At 42.5% G+C, this 24,583-nt stretch overlaps 1 protein-coding gene and 1 pseudogene across 6 annotated transcripts in view; both read right to left on the bottom strand.

Moving 5' to 3' along the window:
• DCAF4 (DDB1 and CUL4 associated factor 4) overlaps positions 1-10,895 on the bottom strand; it is a 31,527-nt gene extending 20,632 nt beyond the window's left edge. For all 6 annotated transcript variants that reach the window (XR_009053390.1, XR_009053387.1, XR_009053388.1 and 3 more), the window contains exons 1-2: positions 10,778-10,895; positions 1,750-1,846 (exon numbers count right to left, since the gene is read on the bottom strand). Coding sequence is in view for 1 of the 6 variants with exons in the window: in XM_057733797.1 (XP_057589780.1) it covers positions 1,750-1,838 (89 nt within the window). In the remaining 5 variants the exon portion in view is untranslated. The remainder of the gene's footprint in view (positions 1-1,749; positions 1,847-10,777) is intronic.
• LOC130851977 (CBY1-interacting BAR domain-containing protein 1-like) lies at positions 8,076-10,273 on the bottom strand (annotated as a pseudogene).
• Positions 10,896-24,583: the final 13,688 nt, after the last annotated feature.

The following is a 24,583-nucleotide window of genomic DNA, read 5'->3' as shown; positions in this document are numbered from 1 at the left end:
CAGATGGAGAGACTGGGGTTCACGGCACAGCGCTGATTTGCTCAGCAACACCAGGATAGAGCCATGGTTTAAATGCTCATTTTGCAAAGTTACAAGCAGCTTCCGTTAGCAATTATAGACTGAAAGATATAATGATAGAACAAAAGATCTAATTTTAGAATTCTGGTAAAATTCACTTTAAAATCAAGAACTTCCCTTGCCCCCCTATAACACCAAAAGGATACAAACTGCAAAACTAGGTTAAAGAAATCAAAACACTTGCTCTTTTGTCTATAAATACTAACTATGCACAGTTTCAAAGAAGATTATTTATTCTCCCTTTTTATAGCCCGGAGCTTCCTGAGGCAGCTCATCTGTGATCAGCAGCGAGAGGAGGAAGGATTAAGTGTCATGACAAATGTCTACATTTCTAGTTCAAGGACTGCTGCTCCATTCTTTCCACGTGGAGCCTAGAAGGTGGCTGTCCAGCATGTTTCCACGTGACTCTGCCAAGCTGAGTCAAGACTCCTCTTGCACAGATCACATTTTGCTGCACGCTGTGCTCTTGTGGGAAAGCCTGGGGCCCAAAAAGTATCCATGGTTCTCCTTATAAAACGTACAAACACTGGGTACTGTCCTGATCTTTCTACAATGTGGGTCAAGTTTGAGACTTCAGCTCACAGTCCCCATTATCCTGCACCAAATGAGGCACACCACATACAGAGGGCCTGCTCAGAGCCAGGCAGCCTGATGGGGCTTTACATACATTTCTGCAAACCTCAGAAGAGAAGTACTGTACAAGAGGAGTGACTCAGGGTGAATCAGTAGCTTGACCAATTTCACAGAGGAAAAAGTAGAGTGTCAAACCCAGGCCTCCTAATTCCAAAGCTCTTGTTCCTAGCACAACACTTTGATACCTTTTTTTTTTTTAAAAAATACTGTTTGAGTAACTCTGTTCTAGAGGAGCATACTGGCATTCGACATCTTCTGACCCTATAACTAGAAATCTGTCCATTTTAAAAGGAGTTCTGGAGTATGGAAGAGTTTTGAAATTGGCACACAGGTCTCCTTTGGTGAGGAGAGGGTTGTGCAAAGACCTCCTATGGCCAGAAGTCATGTGAGCAGCCCTGAACTGTGAAGAGGTATCCAGTCTCAGAACATGGTAGGGTGAATCATGTTCTGAGACTAGACTGTTTGTATTTCATTCATGCGGAAAAGTAGAGTGTGGAAAATGTTTATTATGGGGATTTCACCTGAGTAGACACTGAGTTTTACTTTTGTAAGCTGGGTGGCAAGTACATAATATTCACTGTATTATTCTTTATACCATTTTGTGTTTATTAAATACTATGTTGTATTACATATTAGAGACCCTTACTTAGGGTTTAGGCTGAATTAATGAAATTAGGTTTCCAGAAAGCTATTTTCATAGGCTTAAAAAAAAAAAAAAAAAAAAAGAGGAAAAATGTCTAAAAAATGGAGAAAGTGCTCCCCAGTTCAATCAGATAATGTTTACTTCTAAGCCTGTGGCTAAGGTTCTGGTCAGAAGTCATGGTCACACTGAAAAGAAAGACAACTGTGGCCATCTCCTCACTACTCAAAGTGTGGCAGGCGGGCTGGCCTGCAGCAGAGACACCCCCTTGGGAGTGTGTGACAAGTACAGACTCTAGTCGGCCCCAACTCAGACCCTGCACTTTGCCAAGACCTGTAGGGAGTCGTGTGTGTGAGGGTGCTGTCAATGCTAGGAAGACACTGGGCCACAGCACTTGCCTCTCATTATGACCATGTTGTCTGAACCAAGGGTTGTACTGGTGGCTCCTTCTCCCATGTCTTCTACTCTGCCAGCTGCTTTTATGCATTTCAGCTCCTAAGAGAAAAAGAAAGAAAATTACATGCAAATGCACATGTGTACACCTTTCTCTTCTGTTTGCTTTCTGATAGTTCCTTCTTGCTCAGAACTAGGCAAAAGGATGGCCCAACCTGGGTTATCATTAAAGCTGCCACCAAGACTTACCTGTAGAAGGACTGCCACCAGGTAGACACACCAATAACACCCAACGTGTCTGTAGCCCCCTCTCTGGATGCAGTCCTCTTACGTCACAGCTGACACCTGGCCTGCCAACCTGCCAACCTCCTGGGTCACTGTGTGACATGTTGACAGACTCTCACAAACTGTTGACAGTTTGAGCCTGGCATGAGAACTCTCCTACGCTAGTCTTCTCTTCCTTACCAGATTAATACCAGAGTATATAATAATTTTTCGTTCAATCCACACACATCCCTATTCATAAAGAATAGTTAATAATGAACACTGTCTCTTCCTCAGTTTCAGTATCAAGCAGGGAAAATTGTGAACAAATTAAACGGGGCCAGTGCGTGTGACTTCTCAATGTGCTTTAAAGGGTGTTTTAGCTTCCTGAAGTACACTAGCTGTTAAAGGAAAGGATCTGCAGATGCATTTGCTGAAATAAGGAATGATGTCTTAATGACACTGATGTTGCCATAACTATTTTGAATGGCTTCCTCAAGTCTTATCTTGTATAGCGTGAATTTACCACTTAATCATCAAATCATCACAAGTTTTAACACTGGCAATCACAGTAGGAATTCTTAAAGAGACTGAATTGTAGTAGGTAGACCAGCTGCTGTGAGTTTCATGCTTTCCCAACACCTGGTGATCCTTTCCCCACTCACTGGAGACACTGTGACATCTTACCCAATACACTTTAAAAGTATATTCAAATGCCATAACAAAATTAGAAAAAAATTTCAAGAGCTGAATGCAACCAAAGAATAGATTAGAAAATTTATTTGCTTTTACTTCCCAACTTCTACTTTTGAGTAGGGAGTGTCTGTTAGCATCAAACAGAGCACCAGAAGTCTGGACCTACATTTCAGAATTCAGTATTTATCCGACTTCTGTGTCAACCTATGACTGTGAGTTGGGGCTAATTCCATACAAAGAAAGACAAATTTAGTGAGTATCGTACTTAACCAAACAGTTCATGAATTCTGTAATGAAGTCCTTGATTTGCCTGTTTCAGAGTCAGTCTGTTTCCTACACTGGGTCACTCCACAATCTGGATTAGCTTAACCAGCCACTGTCTAGTCCTGTGCCAGAATGAATAAGCACTAATAAAGCACATCATATAGCCATGCCGACTTGGAGTCATCATCCTCGGCTGGGACATTATAAATTGACCTAGTTTTATTTATTCCTAGTCTGATTCACTCCCAACAGTCCAGGGTGTTACCGCTCCCCTAAAATCCCTTCCTACTTCCTTCTGGTCATGTATAGCTCCCCACCTCACCCAGAAGAGGGATGTTACCAGCACGAATACCCCAACTTCTTTCTCATCCCCTCCACAAATGTCTGCCTTTACTAATTCTTTTTTTAAAAATTTTATTTATTTATTTACTTATTTATTTATTTATTGGCTGTGTTGGTCTTTATTGCTGTGCTTGGGCTTTCTCTAGGTGTAGAAAGCGGGGGCTACTCTTTATTGCGGTGCACAGGCTTCTCATTGTGCCTTTACTAATTCTTATCATCTTCCCTCTTGTCTTGGAGAAACAGGTGCCCCTGTGCCTTTTCCAGGCAAACCCATCTCTCCTGGCTGCTGATCTCATTTCCTTCTCAAACTCTGCACACATCTGTTCTCATATGTTTAATCAATCTCCCCCCCTCCTTACCTCAGCTTATAAACACACTCAAGGTTTTTCATTTGTATGTGCTCCACCTCTAATCCAAAAGGAACAGAAATGTTCTGGAAGTATGGTCTATATGCACACACTCCACTTCTTTATTTTCCAATCATTCCTCAACCCACTGCAGTCAGGCCCCCTCCATCCTCACCGTTCTGCTAAAATGGTCTTGCTGAGGTATTAACTAATGATCGCCTACTTGCCAAAGTTAGAGGTCTCCTTTTAAGCCCTTATTCATACAACACGTGACACCACAAAGCTTCACTCCTCACAGGTTTCTGGAATATCTTTCTCTTGGTTCTCTTCTTACTTGCCAAGTTCATCCTTCTCTAGTTTCCCTTAGGTCACCCACTCTGTTTGCCAACGTCCTGTCCTAGAACCTCTTCATTTCATACTTAATACCATCTCACCTGCAAACAGTTTCATCTCTAACCTAGCACCCCTCTAGGGCATCAAGTTCTTATTAAAAGACTGCCTCTTGTCTACTTTCAAAGACCTAGCAGACTCAACATATTCCAAAGTGGGTTCATGATCTCTCCTTAGTTCCTAGTCTGCTCTTTCACCTATCTGTAGTTCCCTTCTCTGAAATTCTGATCCACCCCCAACCAAAAATAATTTTACTCACTTTTCTCAGCAACCATTTTAATGGCTCCTGAATACCACATGCATAGGTTTCCCTTTGGATCAATTATCTTAAGCCTCAGACAAAAGGATAAAGCTGTATTCATTAATTAGTTATGTTATAAGCTAAAGGCACTATGCATAGGCTGCAGGATACAAGATTAATATATAAAAATCAATTGTACTTCTATACACTAGCAATGAATAATCTGAAAATGAAATTAAATACAAATCCATTTATAATAGCATCAAAAAGAATAAAGTACTTAGGAATAAAATTAACAAATAAGTGCATAACTCATACACTGAAACCATAAGACATTGTTGAAAGAAATTAATGAGGACCTAAATAAATGGGAAGATATCCATGTCATGAATTGCAAGACTTAAGATGGTCTACAAATTGATGCACAGATTTAACACAACCACTATCAAATTCCAACTGCCATCTTTGGAGAAATCGAAAAGCTGATCCTGAAATTCATATGGAAATGCAAGGGACACAGAAGAGTGAAAACAATCTTGAAAAAGAGCAAAGCTGGAGGATGCACACTTCCCAATCGCAATGCTACAGTAATCAAGACACTGGTACTGGCACAAGAATAGCAACACAGATCAGTGGGGTAGAACTGACATTCCAGAAATAAACCCATCTATCTATGCCAACTGATTTCTGATGAAGGTGCCAAGACCATTCAGGGGGGAAAGAATAATCTTTTCAACTTCTTGGACACCTGGATATTCACCAGCAAAAGAATGAATCTGGCCCCTACTTCACATCATGTATAAAAATGAACTCAAATGGATTCAAGCTCTAAAACTATAAAACTTTTAGAACAAAACAAAGGTATAAATCATCATGAACTTTGAATAAGCAATGGTTTCTTAAATATGGTGCCAAAGCACAAGAAAAAATAGATTAATTAGACTTCATCAAAAGTAAAAGCTTTTGTGCAAAGAACACTATCAAGTAAGTGAGAAGACAACCCACAGAATGGGAGAAAATATTTTAAAATCATATATTTGATAAGGGTCTAGTATCCAGAATATATAAACAACTCAACAAGAAAAAAAAAATAACTCAATTAAAAAATGAGGGGGAAAAAAAAAAAGGAGGGTTTCCCTGGTGGCTCAGTGGTTAAGATTCTGCCTGCCAATGCAGGGGACATGGGTTTGAGCCCTGGGCTGGGAAGATCCCACATGCCTCGGAGCAACTAGGCCCGTGCGCCACAACTACTGAGCCCACTCGCTGCAACTACTGAAGCCTGTGTGCCTAGAGTCTGTGCTCTGCAACAAGAGAAGCCACCGCAATGAGAAGCCCGAGCACGGAAACGAAGAGTAGCCTCCACTCACCCCAACTAGAGAAAGCCCATGCACAGCGATGAAGACCCAACACAGCTAAAAATAAAAATAAACAATAAATTTATAAAAAAAAGGAAAAAAATCTGACATTTCTCCAAAGAAATGGCCACTTAGAACATGCAAAGATGCTCAACATCATTAGTCATTAAGTAGATGCAAATCAAAACCACAATAAGATACCACTTTATACCTACCAGGATGGCTATAATTAATAACCAAACAAAACCAAACCAAATAACAAGCCTTGGTGAGAATGTGGAGAAATTGGAACTGTCCTACACCGCTGGTGGGAACGTAAGTCACTGCAGTCACTTTGGAAAACAGTTTGGCAGTTCCTCAAAAGGTTCAACATAGAGTTACCATATGACCTAGCAAAATTCAGCAGAAATGAAAACATATGGCCATATAAAAATCAGGACAGTAATGTTCATAGCAGCATTATTCATAATTGCCCCAAAGTGTAAATAATCCAAGTTTCCATCAACTGATGAATCAATAAACAAAATATAGCACATCCATACAACAGAATGTTATTCAGCCATAAAAAGAATTTAGTACTGAGGCATGCTACAATGTGGATGAACCCTGAAAGCACTATGCTAAGTGAAAGAAGTGGGACATAAAAGGCTACACATTGTATGATTTATATGATGTATCTGAAATCTCCAGAATAGGCAAATTCAGGGAGGGAGAAAGAAGTGGTTGCCAGGGGCTTGAAGGAAGAGTGGGTACAGAACAGGGAGCATAAATGTCCGGGTCCTTTTTTTTAAAGTTTCTTGAAAATCTACTTTTCTGTTATAAATAATTCGTTCTTCCAGTTATTCCAGATGAGTTGATAAAGACTCTGATTAAACTGTTTTATGTTTCCAAGGATATGAGTAACTGTTAAATCTTTTTATTATCTAGATGGTAGCTCAGAAAAATTTTTACAGAATTTTAAATGATTTATGGTGTTCTATGTGTTCTTGTTTATGTTTTGTTGGGCAACATTCCACCAAATTACTAGCTATCCAAAAGCTGTAGTATCATACGTAATACTTTAGTATGACAGCAGTTTAAAAAAATTTTTTTAATTGAAGTATAGTTGATTTACGTGTGTTAATTTCTGCCATACAGCAAAGTGATTCAGTTATATGTGTGTATATATATATATATATATATATATATACTCTTTTTTTAAATATTCTTTTCCATTATGGGTTATCATAGGACACTGAGTATAGTTCTCTGTGCTCTACAGTAGGACCTTGTTGTTTATCTATCCACGGTATGTATGTGTGTGTGTGTATATATATATATATATATATATATATAAAATAGCTTACATCTGCCAGCCCCAACCTCTGAACCTACCTCTCCCCCAACCCCCTCCCCCATGGCAACCACAAGTCTGTTCTATGAGTATGACAGCAGTTTTGTTTTAAAGTCAGAATCAAGTTGAATGTGACTTTAAACTAAAATTTATGCTCTGTGCATTTGTAAAACATGGATATATAGGTGTTACATTTCCTTTATTCTGTTTGATTATACACTTGTTGAAAGGTAAATTTACAGACCAAATGATGAAACTTCATTTTTCAGTAAAAGTTTTTTTAAGAAAAGATAACCTGTCTTTTTATTTAAAGCTTCATGGGATAGACTTTTTTTTTAAAATAAATAAATTTATTTATTTATTGGCTGTGTTGGGTCTTCATTGCTGCACATGGGCTTTCTCTAGTTGTGGCGAGTGGGGGCTACTTTGTTGCAGTGCGCAGGCTTCTCCTCTTGCTGTGGAGCACGGGGTCTAGGCACATGGGCTTCAGTAGTTGTGGCACATGGGCTCAGAATTTGTGGCTTGTGGACTCTAGAGTGCAGGCTCAGTAGTTGTGGTGCACAGGCTTAGCTGCTCTGCAGCGAGTGGGAGTTTCCCGGCCCAGGGATGGAACCTGTGTCCCCTGCATTGGCAAGTGGATTCTTAACCACTGTGCCACCACAGAAGTCCCTGTGGGATAGAATTTATATTTAATCAAAATGACTAGATAGGATCCTTTTGCAGGGTCAATCTAAAAGAAGCTAAGTGGAATTGGTAGATCTTTTGGTTTTTGATATCTACTTACTATAAGACTCCCAACCAGGTACATTAATATGAAATACTCTGAAACTCATAATCTTAAAAAAAAAAAAAGTGTGGGAGTTATACAACAAGATCATATGTCACTAGGTAAGAAGTTGAAATGACTGGGTTGTAATATTTTTTAAAACCTTCATTTTGGGTCAGCATAAATATCCTTTAATTTTTTTCCCCCTATTTTCAATAGCATCCCATTTTGATGTTTAGCATAGCAAGCCAGAATAAACTTTCACAATTCAGCAATCCTGAATTCTGAGTCACATTAAGATAAAAATGGAAATGAGAAGTGTACTGAGAAAACTTAATTTTCTTCTTCTGTAATATCTAATTCATTTTCTACTTGTTGATCCTCTCTTCGTCCATAAGTGGACACCTGTCCTTTTCCAGATACACACTTAGCTGACACAAACCTCTGAAAAGGCAACTCTGAATCTGCTCTTACAATATATAAGGGAGATGGATAATCGGGTGAATACCTAGAGCTTTTGAAAACCTAAAATCTTCTCATCAATCTTTTGTATATTTTGGTAGGCAGCACTGTATACCTCTGAAGCTTTGCTGTGAAATAGCACTTCAATAGTGATAAATTCTGAAAATACTGCCTTTATATCCTTTACTTTCTGCTTTTCAAAACTGCCAACAGTTTCCTCCAGATGAGAGTTGTCTGCACAGCATCCACTGTGGCCCTCTGTAACTGGGATCGCCATGAATTAACACGTCCAGCGGATGGATGTGCTGACTTGTCCTTTCTACTTCAGGTAGCTACTTAGCTTCTCCATTCCTTGATGTTGATGTCACTGCGAGGTCATCCCATATTCGTTTTTACAATGGTTCCTTTTGCTGCAAGTCTCTCAAAGGCAGCGGTGGACCGATAATCCTGAAGTTCCGCACCCTCCTCAGCGGTTTTCCGGACCCTGCTTCAAATGTGGGGTCTCTGCGAGGCTCTCGTGGGACAATCGGCTCTGCCGCCAAGCCTGGCAGTTTTCTGCGCAGGCGCGACAAAGATTTGGCTCATCTCTCCAAAGTGCTCCCGGTTTGAGCCGCCCAGTTTCCGGGTACCGCTTCCTTCCCCTCCCCCAACATGCCATTCCGGGCCTGGCCGCCAAACCCCGAGGGTGCGGCCCAGAAAAGGCCCGGCCGCCGAGGCAGGCAGCCTCCCTCCCGGCCTCTGTGAGAAGTGGGCTCGGTCCAAGCTGCGGCCCACAGCCGAAATTCAGCGTGGGGCCGAGGCTCCACGGCCCCCACCTGAGCAGCGGGGCCTCAACATCCTGCCGAGCACGTTTCGCGGGGCCCTGGGCCTGCAGCCCAAGAGTGCCTCGGTCTCGGCCGCGCTGGGGCTACAGAGCTTCTTTTTGGGACGATAAAAATGTCTTGGAATAAGATGGTTGCACGACCTTGCGAATATTCTACAAAACCTGCCGAACCGTACACTGTAAAACGGCGAATGTTATGGTATGTGAATTATATCCCCAAAACAAACGAAAAAGATTTTAATACTACAGCATGACTATAACAGTTATAAGTGAGACATCCTAAATATCCAGTGACAGGTGAACTGATATTACAGAGGCTCCCGGACCGCAGAGTGGGCAACGCTAACGCCACTGGCTTGGAAAAGCCCGACACGAAGCGGCTTCTATGCGGGGCTCGCCAGGCCCACCTTGCGTCGGTATTTAAAACTCTACCTCACAGGGCTTCCTAGGTGGCACAGTGGTTAAGAATCCGTCTGCCAATGCAGGGGACACGGGTTCGATCCCTGCTCCAGGAAGATCCCACATGCCGCGGAGCAACTAAGCCCGTGCGCCACAACTATTGAGCCCATGTGCTGCAACTATTGAAGCCCACGCGCCTAGAGCCCGTGCTCGGCAACAAGAGAAGCCACAGCAATGAGGAGCCCGCGCACCACAACGAAGAGTAGCCCCCACTCACCGCAACTAAAAAGAAGCCCGCGCACAGCAAAAAAGACCCAACATAGCCAATAAAATAAATAAATAATAATAAAAACAAAAACAAAAACTCTACCACACAAATGAGGAAACCGAGGCTGAGAGGGCCGAGTACGGTGCCCAGAAAGACACAGCGCGTGGGGGAAAAAGGATTCCTCCCCCGCTGGTCCGACCTCAGGACACCACACCTCAACTGCACTCTCCACTGATGTTTTAAACCTAGAGTTTGGGGCGTTGGAATTTTGTTTCCTCCCGGAAGCTGTGGCCTCGGTGTTCTTTCCTTCGGGCTGTTTCTGCGTCTGACGAAGCCTGTGGACCGCCCGACCCGCCCGTCCAGGGGAAGGGGTGTCACGACAACTAACTGGGGAGACGACGAGGCTTCCCGGACAGCGCGAGCGTGGGAGGGTGGCTCTGTCGCGACCGCAGCTCGGTGTGGAGGTTACCTGGGGAAGCTGGGGTTCATCCCGCGGCCCCACACTTCGCCAGCCCGCGAGCTCCCTCGGGTGAGTGACCACCTCTCTAGGGCTCTTTCTGCGTCTGACGGAGGTATCATACTACCACCCCCGCCGCTGGGCTGGTGTGTGGAAAGCTTAGTTCATGCCTGCAAAGCAGCTGGCACAGCCTGGCGCTCAGCAGGCACTCGCGTTAGCTGTTACGCTGACCTGTCTAGAAAAGCCAAGCACAACCTAAACTTTCAGCTAGACGCCACTGACAGGTGTTGGGTGGCGCTTTCACATCGGGGTTTGGAAAAACGCTCCTTCGGGGTCGACACGCGGCGACCACACCCGGGGTCCCCCCGCCCCGTCTTTACGGCGGTACATCCAACCGGACGCACGAGCTCCGGGCGCCCACTGACTCCACACAGCGGGAGCTCGCCGGCCCAGCCCCCCACCCACGCCAGGGTCCGGCCCGCGTTCCACGTGCTCGGCTCCGCTCCGCCCCTTTCTCGGGCCTTCTCCCCCTTCCCCCCAGCCCCTATCCCACCCGGAGCTCCGTCGGGGGAGCAGCCGCCGCCCCCGGACCGACGCCAACACTGCTTCAGTCCGCGCAGACTTACTTGATCAGTGCGTCCTTTCCGACTCTCCGCTGGGCCCAGGGTCGGCAGCCGTGGAGGCGAAGCGTGGAAAGACCCGGAACCACCCAGGTGCAGTGTCTGCCAGTTAGTTGCGTCCGTTCTCGCGTTGTCGCAGCGGATAGGGCCATGGCGGCCGCCCCCTACTGTCTAAGCCAATAGGGTCGACCTTATGGAGAGGGCGGGGATTGGGAGCCCGGCTCCGCCCAGGCCTGGAGAGGAGGCCGCAAGTCGGCGGCAGGTTTGATTGGGCTCGGCGCGTTTGGGGCGGGTTCATTCGCTTTGGGGGCAGGACCACGCGCGTTTGGGGCGGGGCCGGGCGCGCTTGGGGGCAGGGCCGGGGCGGGGCCGGAGGCTGAGTTTGGACCCGTGGAGCTGCGAGGCTATGTCTTCCCTAGCGGCGGGTACCCCACGCAGCACCGGGTATTTTCTGTGTCCAACCCGGTTGATGCAGCCCAGGGAAGTCCTCTCGCCGCTCGGGACCCCTACCTTTAAAACTTACTTAGAGAGGAGGAAAGATTGTGTTGCGGGAAGGGCGAAGGAGGCTCAGATATAGTGAGAGCAAAAAGCAACAGGTGTTGAACTGGTGGTGACAGGTTCGGTTGTGACCTCTGGTAGCTGAGGCTGCTGACCCTAAGTCTGCGTGGCTCCAAGGTGCAGAGGAGCGTGCCCTGAACTTCAGTCAGGAGGACTCTGTTCTAGATCTTGTTCTGTTTCCTTCTTGCTGTGTGACCTAGGGCGAGTCTCTTCCCTTTCTGTGCTTTGATTTCTTCTGCTGAAACAAGGAAGTTGATGTAACGTTCTGATGTTCTCTCCAGTGCAAAGTTTGTTCATACCACTGATATTTCCAGAATAGTCTCTTTGTGCTGTGCCTGTTCTAGGTATCAACTGACAGCCATAAAGATCTGAAAGGAAAATGGAAGCCTGTGATGGGCCCTTGACCAGAAGTGACATCTTGCTTTTTTTTTTCCCCCAGACCTGGTTTATCTTTATTTTTATTGACGTATAGTTGACTTACAATGTTGTGTTAGTTACTGGTGTACAGCAAAGTGATTCAGTTATACATATATATATTCTTTTTCATATTCTTTTCCATTATGGTTTATTACAAGGTATTGTCTATAGTTCCCTGTGCTGTACATTAGGACCTTGTTGTTTATCCATTCTATATATATTCTATTAACCCCAACCTCCCACTCCATCTCTCCCTTACCCACCTTGGGAACTACAGTTCTGTTCTCTATGCAGAAGTGACAGTTTTGTGAGGAGAGCTGGGTTCAAATGGGCCAGGTTTGGTTGTTGCTATGAGCAGACCTCTCACACCACGTGTCCTGTTAACCCAGGGCCTTGTGAGTGGCGAGACCCATTAGGAAATAGGTTGTGAGGTTTATCAGTTGTACTTGTGTGTGAAAGCATTTCAATAAATAACAAGGAATGTAGGATTCCACCTCTCAAGAATTTTATATAAGAAAGGGTGTGGAGTGGGAAGAGGTGATGAGGGTAAGGATAGAAGTGAGTATAGTCAGAATAAAGGACAGCTTCTTGAAGCTTGAGCTGCCTGGAAGAGAAAGCAGAGAGAGTAAGTCTAAGCTCAACAAACAAGTTGACTGAAAATAGTGAAGCATTTGTTTTGGCTGGATGGGCGAGGAGTCTTGGAAGCAAAACTGGCAGAATAGGTTGGGTCAAAATATCAAGGGTAAGGAGCTGGCAGAGGGAGCCTCTGAAGATTTGAGAGTTGGGGAGTGGTAAGACTAGAGCTGTGGTTTAGGCAAATCACCTGGGCAGCACTGTAGATGAAACTGGAGAGGAAAGAGTGAGGAAGTCAGCTGGGAGCCTTCTTAGAAGCTTAGTGCAGGTACAGTCCCTGCGAAAGATAGTCAGGGTTAAACCAGAGTGGTAGCGGCTGGGATGGAGGCAGGGGTAGAGTCGAGGCACATTTCAGAGGAGGGACAATCTGTAAGACTTGATGAACTCTGTGGTAGGAGTCAAATGGGATTCCAAGCTGAAGAGCCAGAGTCACAGGAGGAAGTCAGAAGGAGTTGGCTTGGGGCTTGCTGAGTGAATGAATGGCAAATAGCCAGCCTGAGGGCTCTCTTGAATATTCACTGAGGGAACGGGGTGCCTTGGGGACCTGCAGCAGGCACGCCAAGAAAAAAGATTAAGAATATTTGCAAATCAATGCACAAAGGAAGCTTGGCCTTCGGCATGTCTTTTGGCATCTCTGAACCTCAATTTCCTCATAGGTAAAATGAGGATAGTGATACCTGCTGAAGTGGGGTTTTTTCCCCCCAAATATATATATATATAATATTTATATTGTATTTTAATATTATATAATAATTTATAATATTTATATTATACATAAATATATATTTAAATTTATTGAAGTATAGTTGATTTACAATGTTAATTCCTGCTGTACAGCAAAGTGGTTCAGTTAGACATATATTCCTTTTTTGTATTCCTTTTCATTATGATTTATTACAGGATATCGAATATAGTTTCCTGTGCTAGACAGTAGGACCTTGTTGTTTATTGAGGACAGTGGTTGTGAAGAGTAAATGCAATGACCGTAAAGCACCTCACTGCTTGGTCTACACTCCCATGGACTGAGCACCCTTTATTATGTGGATGGCTTGGTATGTAAATAGTCCATATTACTTATCAAAAGGAAGAATAATTTCTTTTTTTTTTTCATTTTATCTCCAGAATTTGAAGGCAAGGCAAATATGTTTTTCTTTGAAATGGCACCTTAAATGAGTCAGCATTAACTTTGACTACAGTAAGAAATACACAATACTTTTATAGTCGTTGTCACGTGCCACATATTTTCTAAGCCCTTTCTGTATATTTGTTCTTTTAATTACAACAACCCTGTGAGGCGGGTACTGTTAGTATCACCACTTTACTGATGAATTGAGTCACAGAGAGGTTAAGTAGCTTGCTCAGGCTGGTGAGTGGCAGAGAGCAAGATTCAGACCCAGGCAGTTTCCAGAGTTTGTGCTCTCAAGACAAAAACTATCATAATGAAAGTCGAAAGACATACTCCAGTTGGATGTAAAATATCTACAACTTGTATCACAGAAAAGGCTAATTTTCCTAAAATATAAAGTGCTCCTACAAATAAACTCAATAAAAAAGGGAGCAGCGGCTATACCAACTATGCAGAAAAGGAAGTCAACCTGAAAGGATGCTCAGCCTCACTCAATGTAAGGAAACTATAGTTCAAAACTCCTCTGACATATTGTTTTTCATAACCAGATAGGCACAGTCCAAAACTTTGTAATACTCAGTGAGGCTCTCATACAAGCTCTAAGGGAGACAATTTGGCAATATAGCAATATTTATCAAAATTAAAAATGCATATACCTTTGACCTAGCAATTACACTACTAGGAATTCATCCTGAAAATATATTTGCTTATGTGCAAAATGACTTAGGTACATGGAACATCGTGTAATAGGGAAAGTTTGGAAGCCATCTTAGTGTCCATTAGTTAGAGACTAGTTAAAAAAGTGATGGTACATTCATTCAGTGGAATACGTAAAAAAAAAAAAAGGAGGCTCTTTATGTACTGATGTAAAATTACCTCCAAGACAGATTCTTGGTGAAAAAAGCAAGGTGAAGAACAGTACGTAAAGTATTATATAGGGTGAAAAGTGTGTGTGTGTGTGTGTGTGTGTGTATGCATATCTCCCTGGAATAATATCGGTTACCTCTTGGGAGGGGACCTGGGTGGTTAGGTGACAGGGATGGGAGAGAGCTTTTCACCCCATTGTAGCTTTTGAATTTTGACTATTGGCATATATTATCTATTAAAATATAAAATTTAAATGATAATTAAATCTACATATTACGCACAGCCAACCAACTGCAGAAGTTGTTCGTTTTAAGAAGTGACATGTAAATGTGGTGTTAAAGGAACTAAGACACCTGTCAAATACCATCATGGAGATGTTAATTCAAAATATAATCAATATAAAAGAAACATAATCAACGTGTCCATTATGTGCTAATAGTCCACCCAGAGCCCAGAAAAAGGATTCTTTTCATTAGAATTTGTCAATTTTTATTCAGTAGTATCCAAGGGATGTGAATGTCTTGGTCACTGGAAAGCTGGATCCAGAGTAATTCTCCAGTCCTTTCCCTAACAGGAATTAAATATCTCACAAAACTCTCCAAACCCCTTATTATGATTGCATGTTCAGCAAACTGCTGATAACTGATTCTGCCACTCAGGACATGATTCTGGGAAGGAGGGAGTCCTGAGTAATCGGCAAGGATATTCTAGACACCAGGAAGTTATATATCCCAGTAATAATTAACGTATATTATTGGTATTCTATGTACTTGGGTGGACTGAAGCAGTTTCCAAGAGTCTGGTCCAAGTAACTGATAACATCAAATCTTGGAACCCACAAACCCAAGGATGAGACCAGTGGTGCTTCTAAAATATTATTCTTAACTAGTTAGCAGCCTGACCAATTTAACAATAGAACATGCTTGATTCAGAAAATTTAAGAAACAGAGACTCACAAAATAAAAAATATACCCAAATTACCTATGAAAAGTCCGTACCTCCAAAAAACCACCGTTAATATTTGGATGTCTTTATTTCTAAGCATGTATTTGTTGTAGTTGTTTATATAGTTCATTAATTCCTTCAACAAATATTTGTTGAGCCCGTGGAATGCCATGCCTGTTCTAGGTGCTAGAGATGTAGTTCTATTTTTTTTTTTTTGGGCGCACGGGCTTAGTTGCTCCGCGGCATGTGGGATCTTCCTGGAGCAGGGATTGAACTCGTGTCCTCTACATTGGCAGGCGGAGTCCCAACCACTGCGCCACCTAGGAAGCCCTATTTTTTTAATAATTAAAAAAATTCTTTTTGAAACAATCACAAACTAATAGAAAATTCCAATTATTGTACAGAGAACTTTCACACTGGAATACTCTTAGTTGTATTTTCTGTAAACAAGGGTATTCTCCTACATAGTCTCAAGATAACCATCAAAATCATGAGACTAACATTGTTATACCACTACCATCTAATCGTTGGCCCCACTCCAGTATCACGCGTTGTCCCAATACTTTTCTTTATGGTAAAAGGATCAATTCAGAATGACATGTATTTAGTTATGTCTCTTGTCTCCTTCAGTCTTTCTTTAATTTTCATAACCTTGACACCCTTGAAGATTACAGTCCAGTTAATTTGTAGAATGTCCCTCAGTTTGGGCCCTCAATTTGGGTTTGTCTAATGTTTTCCATGATTGGATTCAGACTGCATCTTCAGCAGGAAAATCAGAGAAGTGGCACTGCTTTCTTCTCATTTCATCCTATCAGGTAGCATGTGATTTTGGTTTGTCCCATTATGGATGATGTTAATTTTCACTTCTTGATTAAGGTGATGTCAGCCAGTCTTCTCCAATGTAAAGCTACTCTTTTTCTTTTTTTTTATTTAAAAAATAAAAATTAAAAAAAATTTTTTGAAATAATTATAAACTCACAGGAAGTTGCAAGGTCCTTGTACCTTTCATATAACTTCCCCTGTGGTAACATCTCATATAACCATAGTACAATATTACTCTATCTTTTTGTAATTTGGCTAGTATTTGTGAGTCTGTGTAAATATCCTACTCTATCAAACATTCAATTAATTTATGGGCTTATGGTTTCCTATATTATTCAGTGGGTTAAATCCATCCTTATCATTATTTATTCTGATGCTCAGATTGTCTTAGTTTTGCTAGGAGAAGCTCTTCATACCTACTTCTGTGTCCTTTTGACATGTTCTCATCATCCTTTGATCATTCTTTTCTGGCAAAAGACATCCCAGGCTTATCTTGTACTTTTTCTGCCCAGACCTGTAATGAGTCATTTTGCTGAGGAGTCCCAGTCCCTTTTAGTGGAAATTGGTATTTAGAAGCCAAGATCTGAGTGCCAAGTATATGTATTGCTATTAGGGTATCCCTATTCCAAGGATACTGGAACAGAGTTGCAGCTGGGAATATATAGCCACACACTCCCACACACAATACAAACACGTACACATTTACATCTACATTTACCCTATCCATTTATCCATCTGTCTGTCGGTCTATCTATCTATCTAGAAACCATGAGTTCACAGCAGTACTTCCAATTCCAATCCATCACCACAGGGCTCATTCAAACTTTTTCCCTTCCTATATTTGTATCTCCCTTCTCCAACAGTGAAATTCCCATTGCCTTATTTAACTTACTTATTTGAACAATCCCTCTGTATGTGGCCGTACATGCAGGAGTCTCTGCCGCTACACCCCCCCCAATGCAGATGCCCTCCTAACCCCACACAGGGTCTGAGACCCTGGGCTGGGCTGTAGTCTCCACCCCCCGCAAAGAGGATGCCTTCCTCACTCCTCCTGGACTCCAGGACTCCATGTAAGAATATAGTTTTGGAGAGACAAAATCCTTACTTTCAAGGAGCTTGCACTTCAATGGTGGGGGAAGGGGAACAGAGAAATTAAAACAAAACATGAGGTAATGATAAGAGCAATTAAAAAAAGGCTAATGTGATAGGAAGTGACTGGGGTGCTACTGTGGGTTGGTGACGTTGATTATTCTCTTCATGCATACCCCCTCATCCTTCTTCGCCCTGCTTTGTGCATATCTACAAAATGTATTACGTTGACTCCTCTGCAGCCTGCTTCCTGATTGAGTGCAACCAGTAGGAGGCTGGTGAGAGAGAGGAGAGAGAATCCCTTGCCCGCTTTAGGATGTGTTTTCTGGCAGTGGCCCCTCCTTTGGCTCCAGCTCTCATGAGGCTCCAAAAATTCCATTTCCCCCTCTTGTCCCTTCAAGGCTCCTGGTGGTAATAGGCTCCTGCTGTTGCTAGCTCGTGGGCGCCCCAATGGCCTCGTCTCTTTATCCTGCTTACACCTTTGTTAATAGGACCTTCATTAAAGTCTCTGGAACCATTGAGCTGGATTCTATTTTAGGAAAGGGCTCTTTGAGGAAATGACTCTTTTTGTTGAAACAGTTATTGGGAATCATTTTTCGGGTCAATACATGTTCTTATACAATATGATTTTCAAAAACTCAATTTGATCATTTAAAAAAGACAAACAGCCAGGCTTGTCTTTCTGGAATTGTGTGCAGAATGGATTCCCCTCTTGTCCTGCCCCTGACCTGAGGCCTAAGAAGTCTGAGTTGTGCTTTCAAGAGGGTCATACACTTGCTGTTGTGGCTGTATCTCCCAGGCATCCAGATTAGCCAAGAAATGCCATTTTGGGCCTCTTTATGATACGGACGGTATTTCCTTCATCAAGATTTGTCCTCAGTTGTGCATTTCTCCACTCCCTGCCTGCCTAGGGAGGGTTCTCAGCCATTAGGAGTCAGCAGAGCCCTTTCTTGGACACACAGGCCATTGCAGGAGCCTACTTTTTCTTTTATTATTTGTCTACTTAGAGCCAAGAATTGTGGTTCCATTTGGAGGATTCTTCAAATAATTTAAAAAACCTTTTTCCCCACTCTGCTAAACATTTGCAAGCCTGGGGGTCTTCCTAGGATGTTCTGGATTGAAGAGTGAGAAGGGGCTTACAGGAAGAGTACCTTGCTGTAGCTTCCATGAGCATCATTTAGTTCCTCAGGAAGACTGAAGAACATTCAAAGAATGTGCATTGTTTCCCATGACTGGCTTCATCAGTGTCAACAGCTTTATAGAAGTAAGAAACTATAGATTGAGAGAAGGAAAAAAATATTCTGCAGAATAAGAGCAGGAAAAAAAAATTCAGGCATGTAATTGTTCCAAATCTTACTGCCTCCCTGGTTTCTTCTGCATTTGAATTTCTGTTTAATGCCATTAGGAGCATTGCCTTTATTGGACATGAGGAGGGGAATAGGGGAGAATTTGGCTCCAGTTTAGATTTAGGAAACTACAGAAGGACTTGAAGCAGAACTGAATTCGTCAAGAAACCCATGTGTACTTGTGCCTGGAGAGGCTTTAAAAAAATCTGGTGACAATGTTGTTCCTGATCCCAAGAGAGGAATCTGTTGTGTTTCTGTCGTGTTTTCTGGAATCATGTATGTAGACAGTCAGGTAGGTAAACCAAGAAGGCTAAAGTAAGGAACGTCTTCAACCACAAATAGTGTCCCCTCCCCATCTCTCAGATGAATCAACACTGAAAGCTACATGCTCTCACAAAATTAATTTCGTCCTTGTTTTGTCCCAAATTTCACTACCTAGTCCTCTGTTAAGCATTAAAAGAGGTAATTTGAAGTACAGTTACCCCACTTTTCCAGATTAGAGAAATACTATACTATGGATAAATGAGACACATATTTGAAGGTGTTTTGTATATTGGAAGGAAGACAAATTTTTATTTTGGCCTCAGCTGGCAGCATGTAGAACCTCCCCAACTAGGGATCGTAACCATGCCCCCTGTAATGGAAGCTCAGAGTCTTAATCACTGGACCACCTGGGAAATCCAGACACTTTATAAATAATGTTGCTTGTTATTGTTAACTGTTATCTGAAATACAGTCTAGAATTTAAGACTGTGCGGTGGAGCCAGTTGGCCTGTGTTCAAATTCCTGTTCCTTCACAATTTAGCTGTGGGAGCTTGGACATGTTTCTTGACTTCTCTGGGCCTATTTACCCAAATGAAAAATGAGGATCTGAGGATATCCACCTCCATGTAAGGATTAAACACACGTGGATTATGTAAAGCGCTTAGAGCAGTGCCTGACCCACGGTGAACACTTGAGGACCCAGTGGAACAGAATCCCCATAGTTGCAGTGTAACCTTCTTCCACACTGGGCATCCCAGCAGCTTAGCTGTACTCTCTCGAGAGAGCAGGGAAAGGAAAGGAGAATCGCAGAGGGCAGTTTCCCAGACATCTGTCTTCCCATTCTGAGACATGGGTATGATTTTCCTCCCTCTCCTCTGACGAGGCAGCTCCTTCAAACGAGGCTAAGTGTCAACCATGGTGGGTTTTGCTGCAGAAGCTTTAACTACTTCATTTTACAGTAGGGGCTTCAGCAAAGTAAGCTTCTCTTTCTACAAATGGAAATGGCTTCCTCTCACTGCACCTTTGTGGACAGTGTCTAATGGTGGGGCCAGCTCATTTTCTGGAGCCAAATAAACATTTGTTCCCACTGGCCCTGTGGTGACAGTGCCACTGGTAATGAGTGGCAGCGTTGCCCACTGCTGCAGGAGCCATTAGGGAAGCCCTGATGGAGTTCTGTTGATTGCCGGGGGAGGTGTCAGAGGCAGAGAAAGCACAGCTGGGGCTTTCCGCCCCCAGCAGATCGTGCAGTGCGAGCAGCCAGAGCAATCATTCTTAGACGTGTGAAGTCAGGACATAAATTCTGAGAGGAATAAAAATGGGTGAGATAAAGGATTTGAGGTCTGTGATTTAGAGTCATTTTTCAGGTTTCTGAAATGTTGAATAAGTTAAGGTAATATGACAGTGCGATTGAAAGGACACCTTCTAAGAGGGAAACAGCTGGAGCAGTTCCGTATTAAGGAACAAACTCCGAGTTGGATTCTTTGTCAGAGTTTGCACTCTCTGGTGGAAGCCTACATTCTTTAGTGCTCAGTAAAATAGACATTGTAGGTGCTGAGCCGTGGGGGAGATCTTCGGAACGAATAGGGCCCATCGCAGTGCAATATACACAGAATAAATGTGACAAAATCAGCTGGTCCCTGAACTATAAGGCCAAAGCAGCTTCTACAAATATACTGAGATTGTGCGTGGCCAGTTGGTTGGAGATTGTGTGTGGCCAGTTGGTTGGCAGAGAATGCTGGATTTACATGAACATGAGATTGCTACAACAGTAGGTGCTTCTCAGAATTTGCTTAAGGCAGGCTGGACTATCCATCACAAAGCGTTTGTAGGCGCTGATTTTATTTTTTATTTTTTTGGGGTACACCAGGTTCAGTCATCTGTTTTTATACACATATCCCCGTATTCCCTCCCTTCCTTGACTCCCCCCCCCTCGAGTTCCCCCCACCCTCCCCGCCCCAGTCCTCTAAGGCATCTTCCATCCTCGAGTTGGACTGTAGGCGCTGATTTTAGATGAGGATGTTTTTGGCTAGATGGACTAAGATTTGCAGATAGATGGATGTCCTAGTCATTCCTCTTTGTGCAAAGCACCAGGAAACCAGTCAGGCTACCACAAGCCAAAGTAGAATTTAGCGGAAGTATTATGGGATATGTTGTGGTATCTAAGAGGTGGTGGCACTGGAATTAGGAGCTGGAGTATCAGGAACCCAGGTGATTTTCTCTCTGCCTTTTGAGAGCTACGTGAACTCTCATCTCTGCTTCTGTCTGCACATCTAATTGTTCTCCTTGACACAAACCTCTGCAGTCTCATGCCCACTCTGATGAGCAACTAAAGTTAAAAAAGAAAAGTCTAATAATGTTTCAGAAATAAGGTGATATAACTAAAAAAAAAAAAAAAAAAAAAACTAAGGAAAAGAGGCCTCTGCCAAAAAAAAGTAAAACCCAGAGTTCAAGGAAAATGAAGAAGATTTAGATTTCCTTGGCATCAATTGACATCACTAGGAGGGAAGAAATGTTCAAGTCCCCCAATGATAATAACATGAGAGTGGAGGGAACCAGGACGGTCACACCTCCCTGAGTGAGGTACCAGGCAGGAACCTGGGTGGAGTCAAGAGGGAGCAGAAGGAGGGGAGGCTCATATTGTGTAAATACTGAAATAAGGTCTGTGTGTTCGAGAATTTTTTGAGTTCTGCAGGACTGTCCTGCTGACTCAGGTCTAGCCAATACGGGTAATAAATTGGACGTATCCTTGCAGCCTCACCTGTTTTTCCATTTTGCATTGTTATTAGAGAAAACTGTCCTGGAAAAGGTGAAAAATACCCTGTAAGAATGAAGGTGAGATTTAGTTCAAAAGTCATTAAGTAAGGCTAAGCAAGATAAGTAGCCATGTGATGGGGGTGTCAGATCCTGAGTAGAACAAGGCGGGCTTATACAGGATAGGGGGATGTTTGTTAGCAGCAGCAAGACTAGCCCAGTGTGGGGTACGGGAGCCTGGATGGGGTAAGGAGGCTACATGTGCTCAGCAGGGGGGCGGGCTGGGCAGAATGGGTGGGGCAGTGATGGGAGACCGATTACACGCTGGGGCAGGAGTGGGAGGGTGAGGAGGGAGGGCAAAATTGATCTGTATTAGTTTGCTTGGGCTGCCATAACAAAACACAACAGACTGAGTAGCTTTACACATCAGAGATTTATTTTCTCAGTGTTCTGAAGGCTGGATGTCCAGGATCACGGTGTTGGTCGGATTGGTTTCTCCTGAGGCCTCTCTCCTTGCCTTGCAGGTGGCCACCCTCTCGCTGTCCTCACATGGTCTTTCCTCTGTGCATGCCTTCTTGGAGTCTCTCTGTATCTCTCAGATGTCCTCTTCTGATAAGGACCCCAGTCAGAGTGGATTAGGGCCCACTAAAATTAAATTAAAAATTAAAATTAAAATTAAAATGAGGGCCTCATTTAAACTTAGTCACCTCTTTAACGGCCCTGTCTCCAAATAGAGTCACATTCTGAGGCAGAGGAGAGTTGTGAAGGCTTCCACACATGCATTGGGAGGCGAGGAGGATGCAGTTCAGCCCATAACATGATTCAATAAACAGATATATTGAGAATAGTGAGAGAGAGGGTTCTTACTGTTGGAGAAGGAAGCTGTAAATATAGAAAGATAGAACACTAGATTGGAATTGAGGTAATCATGGTTTTCAGTATGTACCGATATATAGAAAAACAAACACAGATGTAAATATGTGTGTGTATACACATATGCAAATATTCCATACCCCTGGCCACTGAGAGGGCTCAGGAGCGGCAACACCCTAGTAGCAATAAGCACACTAAGTGTTCAGACCTTGGTTCCTAAACACTGTTTTCTAGTTAAAGGAACCCGTTTTTGTTTTTGTTTTAAGAAATGCCTGATTCCAGGGTTAGGGCAGAGAAGGTCTAAGATGAGTCTGGAATATCCAGTTTGAAGGGACTCCTGCTAGTCAAATCTGGTGCAATTTGAGCATCAAAATGAATGATGGTAGTAAGGGATTCCAAACCATTGAATAAGTAGGAATCGTTGAGTCCATACTGATATAACTAAGTTAATAAATAAGTGAAGAGAGGAGAAAACTTTTTCTAACCGTAGAATGCCAACAAATGGAGAAGGGATGGTGGAGATCGAAATTTACTATTTGTCAACCATATAGAAATAATTCAGCAAAGAAATATCAATGGATGCTGAAACTAGAGGGTAAAATTTTTTTTTAATTGAAATATAGTTGATTTACAATGTTGTGTTAATTTCAGGTATACACCAAAGTGAGTATACACACACACACATTCTCTTTCAGATTTTTTTTCCCTTATAGGTTATTACAAAATATTGAGTATAATTCCCTATGCTATACATCAGGTCTTCATTGGTTATCTATTTTGTATATAGTTGTGTGTATATGTTAATCTCAAACTCCTAATTTTTCCTCCCCCCCCCTTCCCCTTTGGTGACCATAAGTTTGTTTTCTATGTCTGTGGATCTATTTCTGTTTTGTCAATAAGTTGATTTGTATCTTTTTTTTTTTTTTTTAGATTTCACATATAAGTGATATCTTATGTTTGTCTTTGTCTGGCTTACTTCACTTAGTATGATAATCTCTAGATCCATCCATGTTGCTGCAAATGGCATTATTTCATTCTTTTTTTATGGCCGAGCAATATTCCATTGTATATATTTACTGCATCTTCTTTATCCATTCATCTGGCGATGAACATTTAGGTTGCTTCCATGTCTTGGCTATTGTAAATAGTGCTGCGATGAACACTGGGGTGCATGTATCTTTTTGAATTATGTAGGAGAGTTCCTTTTCCTCCACACTTTCTCCAGCATTTATTATTTGCAGACTTTGATGATGGCCATTCTGACCAGAGTGAAGTAATACCTCATTGTAGTTTTGATTTGCATTTTAGAGGGTAAAAGTTTGATTAGGTAAGGATATATACATAATTTCAAGATATCACCTAAAAAAATACTTGTTAATTACAAAGTGGGAAAGGGTAATTTATACAGTGGAGAAACCAGGTAGATACCATCTTAATCAAGTGACCAAAGTTAATATCACCTGTAATGACAGAAATCTGGATTGGGTACCATCTGATAATATGCAGTGAGAAGGGGACTTCCCTTGTGGTCCAGTGGGTAAGACTCTGTGCTCCCAATGCAGGGACCCCAAGTTCGATCCCTGGACAGGGAACTAGATCCCACATGCATGCCACAACTAAGAAGCCCTCATGCTGCAACTAAAAGATCCCGCATGCTGCAACTAAAGATCCTGCATGACACAGTGAAGATCCCATGTGCCGCAACTAAGACCCAGCGGCACAGCCAAAATAAATAAACAGATAGGTAGGTAGATAGATAGATAGATAGATAGATAGATAGATAGATAGATAGATAAAAATGCAGTGAGAAGAAGACAGCATCACTTTTGTGGTATTCCCGCTCAAAACACATAACTTGAAACTAATCATGAGAAAACACCAGATAAACCCATATTGAGGGACATTCTACAAAATAACAGTCTTGTAACCTTCAAAAGTTTCAAGGTCATGAAAGACAAGGGAATTCTGAGGAACTATTCCAAGTTGAAGGAAACTAAAGAGGCATGACAATTTTATGCAACATATCACCTGAATTGGATCTTCCAGTTTTCTAGAGGATATTACTGAAACAATTAGCAAAACTCAAATGGGTCTCTATGTTAGGTGGTGATAATGTGTAAT

Source organism: Hippopotamus amphibius, chromosome 4, assembly GCF_030028045.1.
Source record: "Hippopotamus amphibius kiboko isolate mHipAmp2 chromosome 4, mHipAmp2.hap2, whole genome shotgun sequence".
NCBI classification, from domain to species: domain Eukaryota; kingdom Metazoa; phylum Chordata; class Mammalia; order Artiodactyla; family Hippopotamidae; genus Hippopotamus; species Hippopotamus amphibius.
Note: the sequence above shows the minus strand (reverse complement) of the source record. Positions and strands in the feature narration are given on the sequence as shown.